General features: G+C 41.6%; 1 protein-coding gene across 2 annotated transcripts in view; it reads right to left on the bottom strand.

Annotated features, from left to right (window-relative positions):
- The window catches only part of SMYD4 (SET and MYND domain containing 4), a 36,451-nt gene that overhangs the window by 5,844 nt on the left and 16,773 nt on the right, over window positions 1-13,834 (bottom strand). For both annotated transcript variants that reach the window (XM_075196692.1, XM_075196693.1), the window contains exons 3-4: window positions 2,798-2,942; window positions 1,149-1,238 (exon numbers count right to left, since the gene is read on the bottom strand). In XM_075196692.1, the coding sequence (XP_075052793.1) occupies window positions 1,149-1,238; window positions 2,798-2,942 (235 nt within the window). The remainder of the gene's footprint in view (window positions 1-1,148; window positions 1,239-2,797; window positions 2,943-13,834) is intronic.

Raw genomic sequence — 13,834 nt, 5'->3', positions numbered from 1 at the left:
TAAGGCAGATGAACCTCACATGTGCTCCCTGTAAGAACTCAGCAGTCTTAACTATTGACATATTTTTTGCAAACAAGGTTTGATGTGATTGGATAGGACAAACCCAGTATAATCTACTATTGTAAAAGTCTTTATAAAGCATAAACAAACTATTTCCCCCTACAAAAATAAAAGCAACCAAGTAATTAAGGGATAAAAGAGCATCTGTCAACTACAAACCGTAGAGGAAGCTTTTTTTGGTAGTACCTTCGTAATTATAAAGTGCATCAGTTCCTTGTAAATTGAGTTATGAGTAAAGGTTCAACACACAAATTTGCTGCCACACTCTCTCTCTCTCTGTCTCTATATAGGCACACACACACAGTAGTTGAAGTGGTGGTGTATACGGAGGTATGCCATACCGCCACTTCTCCTTCTTCCTTCATATATATTAGATGAAATCACCAGACACAAGAGTTACAAAATCACAGAAAGAGAACAATAAAAAATACACTCAATGGGGTTGTAGGAACAATACATACAGCTCTTTATATATTAAGTTCTATCAAAGCACTTACTTCTTGTAATATGATAATAATAAAGTTATAAAATGTACTTCCACAAAAGAGAAAAATGTATGTAATAACTTCTTTTAAAATGAGAGACACAATATTTGTGCAAAATTATAGGCACCTGAAAAGTCAAACTGCACAAAAGTGCATCAGATTTAGTAGCTAATGTATTTGGGAAGTGGGACTGTACTGTACATTGACTATAATTAAGCACAACATGCAGGATAAGTAGCTAAGTGATTATTAAATTGTTCAGTTTGTCATGGGAACTGCACCTTTAAGATGAAAAGTTCCTTGGAAAAATAATTCAATTACCATGCTACCTGCAGCTTGTGAACAAGCTATTTATATACTTCTGAAAGTCTTCATAATTAAAAAATAGTTAGAGCGCTGAAAGGCTCGGCTGGAGAAATGACAGATGAATGAGGGAGACATCACAGAGCACAACAGCATGTGTGTGAAAGGAAATAAGAAAAATGACAGGGCTAAGAAAAACTGAGATCTACAGCATGTGGTTCACCGAAATGATGATTTACATTGAAATCTTGTGCAGGAACAAACCTCCAGAATGACAGGAGAGATGTAAACAATACTTACTGAGTAATGGCCAAGGTGAAAGAGAACTGCTGATCGATTGGCAAAGCATACTGCAATCTCCTCTGTGCCAGGGCTGGCATGCGAGATAGCCTGCAGGAAAAACACTTGTAGACTCACCAAAAGTTTGCAAAGTACAGTTAAACGCTGAAGTCTGATTACCATCTATAATGAATGCTCAGTATCAGATTTTTACTTGCTGCCATTGCACACCCAAGCAAACAGGGGTATAAATTTTCATTCAGGTCATTAAAATGGAGAATTGAAGCCATAAAACATGTTCACATATACCCCATTCATACTGCATGAAAAACCCGGGTTTAGGCGCAGTATGAATGATGTTGGTGAAAAATCCTGGGTCTGAAAACCCGGGATTTAGACCCGGGACTTTTGGGGGTAAATGTATCAAGCTGAGAGTTTTCCGGCGAGTTTGAAAAGTGCAGATGTTGCCTATAGCAACCAATCAGATTCTAGCTGTCATTTTGTACAATGTACTAAATAAATGATAGCTAGAATCTGATTGGTTTTTCAAACCCGCCGGAAAACTCTCAGCTTGATACATTTACCCCTTGGTGGGGTAATTCCCGGTCCGACCAGGCTTGCCTGTACTATGAATGGTGAGACCCGGGTTTTTCAACCTGGGTCTCAAACACAATTATAAAGTTGAAAAAAAAAAAAACACATCACAAGAGGAGCCAATGAGAGCTCCTCTTATGATGTTGCCATGGAGACCGGGCAGACCTGTGTTCAGTATGAACAGGGTCTACCCGGGAATTTCTCTCCGTGGTAGCCTCTGTCCTCCGGCAATATCCCGGGTTCATATACCCGGGATATTGCCAGGGTGGCAGTAGGAAAGCGCTATTAGTAGAGCTTCCTGCATTGTGTCCACGCTGGGGCTTGTAGAGTTGGACAGCTGTCTAAGCTTAGCCAGCAAAGCATGCACAGCTACAACAGCTGGAGAGGTGCAGATTGCCTATGCCTGAGATAGAACCTCACAGCAGCAAGTTATACTCTCACGGAACCAAGCGGAGCCTAAGAAGAGTTTGGGGTGATGTTTTAAAAACATGTAGTTTCATTTGAAATATCAGTCAGCACAGCTTTCACTTTTCAATTATTATGCAATCAGTATTAGGAACACAGTAGTAAACGGAACAACATACCCCTTTCGTAAATGATAAGGAAACCAGTACTCTCTGTAAAATATATTGGCCTGTAGATTGGTACTTTATATGCATTGGTGACTTGCTATATCCATATATCTAAAAGCAGAAGCAATATTATTCCCTTAAATGCACTAAGCTAAAAGAAAAAATATATATTCTTCATATTAGACAAAAGATTGGTAAAATGATTCTCCAGTGATATAATGATGTGTAAACACCCTCTGCATTTACAAACTGTTGACAGTGAATGGTGCAATACATTTGTATTAAACATCCCTGTATCACTCTGTTTTAATATATACGGTAAAATAAGAAAGATGCCCTAAACCTATAGTTTGTATAGCTAAACACACGTTTCACTACAGAAGACTATGAAACACATGGGTTGACTTTTACTGTTAAATAATGCTACACAATGCAGTCTGGCATCAAATGGCATAACAATGAAGAGAAGGGATTTCACTGTTCCCAAATGGCTGCTGCTTGTACCTTGGAATATAAAACTGCTGCAGCTGTGTACTGCTTTCTTCCAAACCTTTTATTTCCCTCTTCCTTGTAGAATAGCACAGCACGAAGTTCTTTCTCAACACTTAGATCACTGCACAACCTTTCTAATACCTCCTCTTCTTCCTGCCTGTGGAGAGAAATTAAAGACAGGTGCTTGTACCGTTAGCATACACATACTCTGCCCCCCAGTACTTGCAAGCCCCGTCCCCTCTGCTTGACTTTGACATAAGCATTACCATTTGCAAAACCTGTTCTGCACGCCATCTAAAAATGTTCCTCCCCACTGTGTGCTGAATAGGAAAGAACACTTTAGAGTCCTTGAGACACAGCTGATCTTGGTCTTGATCTATTTATGACAGATCAAAATGATTGTAAATCCGGCACAGAAATGTACTGACCTGTATAAATTAGCGACCATTACATTTAAAAGGTCAATTTTGTAGCTCTAAAATATAACACATAGCAGCCAATAACAGATTAAACTATTTGAGAATGTGTCTCTTGCTGGCTGTACAGTTGTGCCAGTATACTTTTCCCATCTCATACTTGCACAGCACAAGCCTTCGACAACGCTTTTCCTACGCCACTCTCATGTCTGTCACTGGGACTTCTGATACTAACTGAGGTGATACTTTCTTTAGTCTATCTACTAAACGCCATCAAGCAGCACTGTTGCACAGTGGTTTCCATTGCTGTCTCACAGAACTGGGGCCAAGACTTCGATTCCTAGCTCTGTGTGGAGATTGCAGGCTACCCCCGTGTTTGCATGTGTTTTCTTCGGGTACTCCAGTTTCCTCCTATACAGTCCAGACACATACTGGTAAATTTATATGCTGCTGACACAAATGGACCTAAGTGTATGAGGAATATAAGCTCCAATGAGATAGGGATTGATGTGAATGATTCCACATAACAACTGAGTGTGCCCAAGATGGCTTCCTCACCCTCTGCAACAATGTAAAGCACTTTGAGTATTGGGGGGAAAACGCTATATAAATAATTATTAATATAGTTTCAATATCGATGCAGGCAACTACCAAATTAAGGAAAGGCTGACATAACGTATCTTAGAAAGAATTTTGGCAACAGTAGTATCACTCTGTTACTTGGCTACTTGATGGCAATGGCTGTTTATGCCCCAAACTGATATTTACAGACAACTCATTTGGAATTGCTTGTCTTCCTTTCAAGTCACTGGCATCGTAAATGAGGAACATGCATTTTCATTACTGGTCCATAGAAGCATCACGTTAGTCAGTTCCCTATCAAACACCAGCCTCTTAATCACTTTGTTCTCCTACCAAACATCCCACTCTCAAAGTCAAAGAGGTCTCCTCCATGGCAGACCGTTCAGTGGCTTTATAAATGACTCTAAACAAGAAGGAAGTTAATTAACTTAGGAAACATGTGCTTGCAATATACTTTACATCCCTGGGGATTACGCAAATACAGGGATCTCCTTTATTAATCTGTACAATCCCTCTTCGCTGTACGGCTCAAAACGCCAATGGATGAAACCAAGTGTACAAAATGATACACAGTAATACAGGGCAAACTTAGGTTTTATCAATCAATTTTTTAAATAACTGCTTTATTTACAAAGGCAGACATACAATCATCATCAGCTATTTAATTTGCGCCACTAATTCCGCAGCCGTGTACAGAGAACTCATATCAATCCCTGCCCATTGGAGTTTAGTTTAAATTCCCTTTACAGACACAGACACAGACACAGACACAGACACAGACACACACACAGACACACACACACACACACACACAGAGAGACTAGGGTCAGTTTGATAGCAGTCAATTAATCCACTAGTAAGTTTTTGGAGTGTGGGAGGAAACCGGAGTACCCGGAGGAAACTCAAGCAAACACGGGGAGAACATACAAACTTCACACAGATAAAGCCATGGTTGGGAATAGAACTCATGAGTTCATTAAAGTGTATCCACTGGAGGCAGCCGTCTTTTTGCCTGAACAAATATTCTTGAGAAGACAGCTATTAATTGACTAAGAACCAACTTCACTGTCACAGGAAGCACATTTCTGTCTTTAAGCAATTATCTAGACATTATAATACCTTTTGCTGCAAATGTCAAAATTTGTTATGCAAAATATATACATCAATCCACCAGTGTTGTATTATTAAATCTCAACTGACATTACACTGCACAAGCCTGCTTCTCCATTATACTTCACCTCTCTGTACCAGAGAGGTACTGCCTCATAATATCTTGTATATAATCCAGCTGTAACAAATTTCAGCACTGATAGTGTTTAGACAGAAGTGTATTGTGTCCACTGCTACAATGTACAGAGTTAACCAGAGGGTGGGCCCACTAGTGGCAGTGATACCTCTAACAAACAAATTGCAAGAGCAGACTTTAACAGGAGTATCAACTACAGTTCAGCGGTCTACAGCAGTGGCTATCATACAGCTATGAGCCATGCAGGAATTTTGATAATGTATAGTGGGTACTGGTGCAACCTATGGAGCAAGGCCGAAGCCTGATATCCACATAATGCAGCAACAAACAAAAGATTAGCATCTAGATGCAATGCATTAATAATAATGCAGAAGCAGCAGACATGGCAGAACCGGATTCACAGGAACCAGACAAATAGCGAAAAAATTTACAGCTAAACTTCGACACTTAGATAACGACAGGCAGCAAATTTATTGCAGAGGAGTAATAAACACTGAACAAACTAAAGCAGAAGTCCAGTATAAAATAAAATATATTAGCAGACAAGTTCGTGGCTGAAGTCTGGTTTACAAATGCTAAATAAGAAGCATTTAAGATTTGCATTTAAAGGCTGAGACACAGAAGACACAGAAAAGTCGGCACCTAAGGACCGCAAAGTCAGCAGTCAGCATCATAGCCAATATCCGATCCACAGGTGTAAAGGCGATAGTCAGAGTTCAAAGTCAAAGTAAGGTGTACAGGAGACAAATAAGCAGCAATTGAGTTCACAGCTAAAGTCCAGTATGGTAATTTTAACGCAAATTTTTGCTAGCGGCTCACAAAAATCAAAGTAGAAATTACTGTACTAACGGTAATAATGAGCATCTATTATTGTAGTAACGGTAATGATACGCGCCCCGTGTTGTTAGAACAACGCAGGGAATTTAATCTGCTCAGTCACAGTAAGTAGCGGTCAGGGTTCAAAGCCAGGTCAGATACACAGGAAACCAAGAAGTAATAGTTAAGTTCACAGCCAAGGTCTGGTACCCAAAAGCAAGGTAACTGGAAACGCTAGAGACTTATCCAAGGACCTTAATAACTTGTGCTTGTGGATGACATCACTCCTTGTTAGGAAACTCTGTTAACCTGCCCCCATACGGAAGCTAGCATAGAAAAGGTATACGTCTTATACATTCTGGACAGTTTTCTGTAGAGACAGATATATATATTTGTGGGCAGCATGGTGGCATAGTGGTTAGCACTTCTGTCTTACAGCACTGGGGTCATGAGTTCAATTCCCGACCATGGCCGTATCTGAGGAGTTTGTATGTTATCCCCGTGTTTGCGTGGGTTTCCTCCGGGTGCTCCGGTTTCCTCCCACACTCCAAAAACATACTGGTAGGTTAATTGGCTGCTAGCAAACTGACCCTAGTCTGTGTCTGTCTGTCTCTGTGCCTGTGTGTGTGTGTTAGGGAATTTAGACTGTACGCTCCAATGGGGCAGGGACTGATGTGAGTGAGTTCTCTGTACAGCGCTGCGGAGTTAGTGGCGCTATATAAACAAATGGTGATGATGTGAGATATATATATACATACACACACACACACATACACACACAGTATATTTATAATATTTTCAAAGAGCTGTCCAACCACTATAGCACTAGGTGAAAAATGGTAACGGCTGCATGATGCCAGTATTCGCAGCCATTGTTTTTAGCCCATCTCTAACAGGCAAATGATGGACGGCTAGAAATGAACATTGTCCCACAATACACATTTGGGATACAGGCTCTAGTACATTTGTGCACATTTCATGTCAATAATAATCCCTAAACACTCTTCCCTATGCCCTGTCACTAACTCAAAATTCTACACAAGCTCACCTGCCATAAACCAAGCATCTAACTCCAGTCTCTAATACAATCATGAAAAATTAGAGCCCATATGAATGGAGGCAAACCAAACTGGAGCCCAAATGTTTGCAGTGTGTGTAATATATATATATATATATATATATATATATATATATATATATATATAAAATACTTGCCAACTTTTGAAAATTCATTTCAGGGAGATTGTAAAAACCATTGTGGGCGTGACCAGCTCCGCCCACTGGGCATGACCAGCTCCGCCCACTGGGCGTGGCCAGCTCCGCCCACTGGGCGTGACCCTCTCTGTAATAAAGGCCAATCTCTATTTTTCTCTATGATTTCTGCAATAAAGGCCCCCTCCCTATGTGATAAAGGCACTGCTCGCTCTCCCTTCACTGTAATAAAAGCCAATCTCTCAGTTTCTCTTTGCTGTACTTAAGGTCTCTCACTTTCTCCCCACTTTATCATTCTCCCATGTCTATAATAAAACTGCCCCCCCTTATGTCTCTCCCCCTCTCTCTGCAATAAAGACCCCCCCTCTGTAATTAAGGCCCCTCTGTCTCCCCCCCCTCTGAAATAAAGGCCCCTCTCTCTCCTCTGTATAATAAAGGCCCCCTCCTCTCTTCCCTATCTATAATAAAGGCCCCTCTCTCTCCCCCCCTCTCTGTAATAAAGGCTCCCCTCTCTGTAATAAAGGCCCCTCTCACTCTCCTCTATCTATAATAAAGGCCCCTCTCATCCCTCTCGGCCCCCTAACTACAATAAGCATTCCTACCCCATTAAAAAGTATTATTAATTCATTTAAAATAAATCATCAAACAAGACAGCTTGCAGAAAAATATTGATTAATGTTTTATAGTGCTTCAAACTTACAACTGAGTTATCTGCCACCTCTGTATATGGTCCAGGTAACTCAGCTGTAAGTTTGAAGCACTATAAAACATTAATCAAAATTTTTCTGCAAGCTGTCTTGTTGGAAAGCAGTATTAGATGGTAATTACCTGTTGGCTTTGTTATATATGCCTCCGAGCTCCGAGTCCTCACTTACTGGTCTCCACTCTCCAGCTGTATATATTTTATCCAGAGGGCATGTGCGTGGGAGCTCCGTGCTCCGCAATGGCCGGGGTGTTCTGGGGGAGAGGCCGCGCGTCGCGTCATCGCGCCGATGACGTCATCGGCGCATGCGCAGTTTTCAATCACCGCTCCGCCGCGAAATTCAGGATTTTAGAGTACTCTCCCGGGAGTCCGGGAGATTTTCCAGTGTTCCGGGAGAGTTGGCAACCATGATATATATATATATATATATATATATATATATATATATATATATATATATATATATATATATATATATATATATATATATATATATATATATATATATATATATATATGTTAGTAGACAAATGAGTCAATATGACCTGTAGCCCAAATGGGCTGGTGCACAACGATCTGAAGTCTGAATGGTGAGGCATAAATTATATATGCCCATTGGAATACAGATTAGATGTATGCTATAGATTATGAATGACAAATTTGGTTTAAGGGCTAGAAATAGACATTAGGAACTGGAGATAGGGATTGAGGACTGGGATTAAACATTCGGGCCAGGGACTAAACTAGCCACAATGACTGGCAAGTAATACAATAGCCAAAAATTGAGCCTAAATAAACTGTAACACAAACAAAGTGGAGCCCCAAGAAAAAGAAAATCCATATGAAATGGACCGAAATGCTAGAGCACAAATTATATCTACCCATTGGGTTGAGGGCAGGATCGTAATAAACACCAGCCATCCCGTGGCTGGGTTTTCCTGGCTATAGATCCTGCTTAAAGAATTATACTTAGCGTTTGTCACTCACCGGACCGTGAGTGCCTCTTCCCGGACATTTAGGAACCGTGGTCGTCCACCATCCTGAGGGTCTGCGCATGCGCAGCCCTTTTCTATACTTCAGTGTATACCCCTTTAACTCAATTGGCAGATCAGGCAACCTCCCTATATTAAGCACCTGTGGTCAACACCACGTTGCCTGATCTTGGAGTCTCATTCCTCATGAGTCTCTGAAGGTGTTCCTGTATTCCTCGTGTATTCAGCGCTGCTGATTCCTGTGGTTTCCAAACCACTTCTATTCCTGTGGTTCCCATACCACTTCTACCATCAACTGTATCATCAGGACTGTTTGCTGATTCCTATCCGCTGCCTCCGTGCACTACAGTCTTCTAATCCACTTCTACCATCAACTGTATCATCAGGACTGTTTGCTGATTCCTATCCGCTGCCTCCGTGCACTACAGTCTTCTAATCCACTTCTACCATCAACTGTATCATCAGGACTGTTTGCTGATCCCTATCCGCTGCCTCCGTGCACTACAGTCTTCTAAACCACTTCAACGTTATTTTATATCAATGTGACTGTTTACTCTTTGCTATCCGCTGCCTCCGTGCACTCCAGCTTTTACTTCACTCACCTGCTTCTCATCAAGTCTGTTTGCTGATTCCTATCCGCTGCCTCCGTGCACTACAGTCTCCTGCTTGCAACTCGCCTGTGTTGATCATCGTGACTGCCAGCTGATTACTATCCGCTGCCTCCGTGCACTACAGTCTCCTGCTTGCAACTCGCCCGTGTTCATCATCGTGACTGCCAGCTGGCTACTAGCTGCTGCCTCCGTGCACTACAGTCTCCTGCTTGCAACTCGCCTGTGTTCAACATCGTGACTGCCAGCTGATTACTACCCGCTGCCTCCGTGCACTACAGTCTCATCTCATCTTTGCTGTGACTTCCTCGAGACTGCCGCTTTCATGACCATCTGCTTCACTTCGTGATCAACAGCTCCTGCCCTGCGCTGCACTCCTGTTTCCCATCGCTGTTGGTTCCTGTGGTTGCTACTGGTTACCTCCGTGTGCCGCTGAGCCCTGCTGCTGTGGTCAGCGCTATCGTCCATCTCCTGCTGATCCACTGGTCTCTACCCTCCTCTCAGCATTGGATTTGTATCTCATCTACTACCCTCTGCTGGATCATCTCCATTCTCCTGGGTCTCCTATGAGTCCAGTTCCACGTGTTGCTGACTCCTGTGGATTCGTGTCCCTGTTGGTCTACTCACCTGTGCGCTGCACCTGCTAGACCTCTGCCTCACCTGTCCAGGGACTTTCTATCCAGTCGGCCTCCAGCCGCTCAGGTACCGCTGCAATCCCATCTGACTGCTACTGCTGAACCACGGTATGCATACTTCTCATTGACTGTGCTGTGTATTGCATATCTTGCTGGACTGTGTTTGGTTCTCTCTGGAGTCTGCTATCCGCTGAGTCTATTGCCATCATTGACTGTGTTATCATTGTGCTGGACTACTTCAAGAGACTTTCTAGATTGCAGACCTGCTCAGTCATTTATATATATATATATATCTATATTGTGCATATTACTGTGGATCGTGTATAAGGTGCCTGTGTATATCCTGTGTTGCAGTCTTCCCCCGTGCACCTCCTCACATATATATTCAGTGGTACAACTTGCTGATGTCAGACCACTGATCCCTGTTTCCGGCATCATCTGTTCCATTATCCTCTCACATAGCAGTGGTACAACTTGCTACCGCAGACCACTGACTACCTGGATACCTCCACTTGGATTCCATTCCTTCACTCAGACAGCGGTACAACTTGCTACCCGCAGACCGCTGACTCTCATCACCTCCTTGTTTCTGTTGGACATTCCTCCTCACTATAGCAGTGGTACAACTTGCTATCGCAGACCACTGACTACCTTCACGTGTCCTTGTCCATACAGTTCCTTGTGTATTATTACCTCATTATTACCAGTGTTGCTAGTCATAGACTTTCCTGAGCATCTCATCGGCCATCATTTCATGTTCCGTGATCACCCAGCTACCAGAGTACCCTATTACCATCTACATTGCTCTGGTAAGCCTACCATCTGGTGATTCCTGGGTAAAGACTCCTAGTGCCCGTGACAGCGTTCGTTTAATTTCCTTGAAATTAAAAGGTAGCACCCCCTTCGTTCTGTGAAACTTCCCTAGCTGCCCTACAAAAATAAACAAAAAATACAGGTAGGAATATTAGGCTGCCATGGAGTATTTCAAGGAAATAAAATTAACAGTATATATAATTCTCTTATTTCCTTTTCATACACCATGGCAGTCATTACAATGGGATGTACCCAAGCAGTATAAACAAATAGGGAGGGCTTAAGAACAACTACACTGTATAACTGAACCTTTATTGACCCATTTCTTGAAGTATTTTTCTCCCAAGCTAATAAAAATAAATCTTAATATAGGAATACTTTCAAGTCTAGAGGGTTCGATCAGACAAACCGGAAGAAATACATGTGATATGGAACACAAAGAAGTGCTATCTGGAAAGAATCTTCAGGTGTGTCTGAAAGAACCCTCCAATGCTGAGAGTATTCCTATATTAACATTTATTTGTATTTTTATTTTGTAACTGGTGTATGGTTGTCTAGTAATTTATTAAGTTGCTCAAAAACGAGGAGCGTTGTATTAATTCTTTTTATTTCATTTTTCGCTTTTCACTTTTTCATCCAGAAAATAATGTCTGGTGAACAGATGGCAATCCAGCTGCTTTGCAGATATCATCTATTGAAGTCTGAGCTTTGCGTGACCAGGAGGTTGTCATCGCCTTTGTATAATATGTCTTTAAAATTTCGAGCATTTCACATCCATTCCACTTATAAGTCGCTGCAATGGCATCTCTAATCCATACGGCAAGAGTAGGTTTGGATGGAGTATATCTTTACAGGAACCACCAGGAAGAACAAACAGCTGCTCTGTTTTTCTGAATTCGTTTGTTCTGGAAAGATGAACAAGATCTACAGTATGTAACTGTTTATCCTTCTATCAGAAGGTTGTAGCTAGAGATATGAAAGTTTAATCTCTTGGATGAAATGAAAACCTACTTTAGGTGAAAGAGCAGGGTTAGTTCTTAATACCACTTGCTATAAGTCCTTGCCGGGAATTCCAGAGATGCAAATGGAGGCACCGCTATTTGAATCAAGGTGGGAGCATTAGCTCTGCTCTTGACTGTACTCACCTAGCCATTTGGATGCATGTAGCATTACTGTATGCCCTACTGCTGCTACCCTTAGGTAGGCAGGAGGAATTCACAGGGGTGCCACCCCCTGTCCCTGATAGCGTTATAGGGACCCTACGGAGCTCAGGGAACAAAAGATAAACAAACAAAACACTATAACACCACAATCTCTTTTCTCAGCTAAAAGACAGAAACAAAGACACCAGAAAGAAGGGGAAACTACCTTATATACCTTCCATGTGCGTTACTTTTCCTGCATCTACTCAACCAATTAAGGAGTTAACCCATTATAATGGCTGCTATCGTAAAGAAAAAGGAAACATATATACTAACCCCTTAGTATAGTTATATATCAGATACACATCCCCCACAATATATAGATATTCTAATATTTAAACACAGTTTCCACCACATTATAGGTCATAAGACAAACCTTATCCCCAGAAAAATACACAATTTGAAAACATCCCCCACAGTATATATAATAACAAACTGCCCTTCCTGCACAGTATATATCAAATCAGATTTTCCTCAGAGTCAAAGTCTGGCACCTTGTAAGTGTATGAGACCCATTTCTTTTTAAATAGAACACCAATACTTTAATACTCCAAGACACTGTCCTATCCTGATTCTCATCCTACCTTTCTAATCGCTCTTTCACTGTTACTTTCTCTAGGGCCACCTCTGCTCCGCTTCCTTTAGCAGTTGGAGTACCGCAAGGCTCAGTGCTAGGTCCTCTCCTGTTCTCTATCTATACCACTTCTCTTGGAAATCTATTAAGTTCCTTTGAATTTCAGTATCATCTCTATGCGGATGATACCCAAATTTATCTGTCCTCTCCTGATCTCTCGACATCTGTGTTGTCATGTGTAACTGACTGTCTTTCTGCCATTTCATCTTGGATGTCCTCTTGCCAACTCAAACTTAATCTTTCTAAAACAGAGTTAATAATATTTCCACCCACCAACAAGAGCATACCTGATATTTCTATTGATAACATGACCATAAATCCCACCACACAAGCTCGCTGCCTAGCTGTAATCCTCGACTCACACCTATCCTTTGTTCCCCACATTGACTCTATATCTAAATCATGTTATATACATCTAAAAAACATTCCCAGAATTCGCACATATCTCACACAAGACACTGTAAAAACCTTAATTCATGCACTGATCATCTCCCGCATTGACTATTACAATTTCCTTCTTACTGGTCTTCCCTAAAACAGACTCAAACCCCTACAATCTATTTTGCATGCAGCTGAAAAATTGATTTTCCTTGCAAATCGTTATTCCTCTGCTGAATCACTCTGTATGTCTCTACACTGGTTGCCTGTTTTCTACCGAATCCAATATAAAATACTTTTACTAACCTACAAGGCCATCAACAAAGCTGCACCAACATACATATCCTCTCTTGTCTCAAAATATCTCCCAACTCCGTTCTGCACAAGATCTGCGTCCACCTTCATTACATCCTCCTATTCACGGTTACAGGACTTTTTTCGGGCTGCACCCACTCTATGGAATTCTCTCCCTCGCACAATAAGACTTTCCTCTGGTCTTCAAACTTTCAAGCGTTCTCTGAAAACCCACCTCTTCAGACAAGCTTATAATTTTCTTTAACCACCCTCTTAACCTCATTACATTACCCTATTACCACCCGTTACACAATTTCACACAAGACAACTACCCCTGACCAACATTGTTGTATGACAGGATCATCTAGCTTATCAGCCACTTTTACCTTTGCAGTCTGGCTGGGCCGAAATGCAAAATGTAGACTTAACCTCATGTATCAAACTCCCATTGTCCCATAGATTGTAAGCTTGCGAGCAGGGCCTTCTCACCTCTTTGCCTGTTTTACCCAGTTTGTTTA

This window comes from Mixophyes fleayi, chromosome 2 (assembly GCF_038048845.1).
Source record: "Mixophyes fleayi isolate aMixFle1 chromosome 2, aMixFle1.hap1, whole genome shotgun sequence".
Lineage (NCBI taxonomy): Eukaryota > Metazoa > Chordata > Amphibia > Anura > Limnodynastidae > Mixophyes > Mixophyes fleayi.
This window is presented reverse-complemented; position numbering and strand designations above follow the sequence as displayed.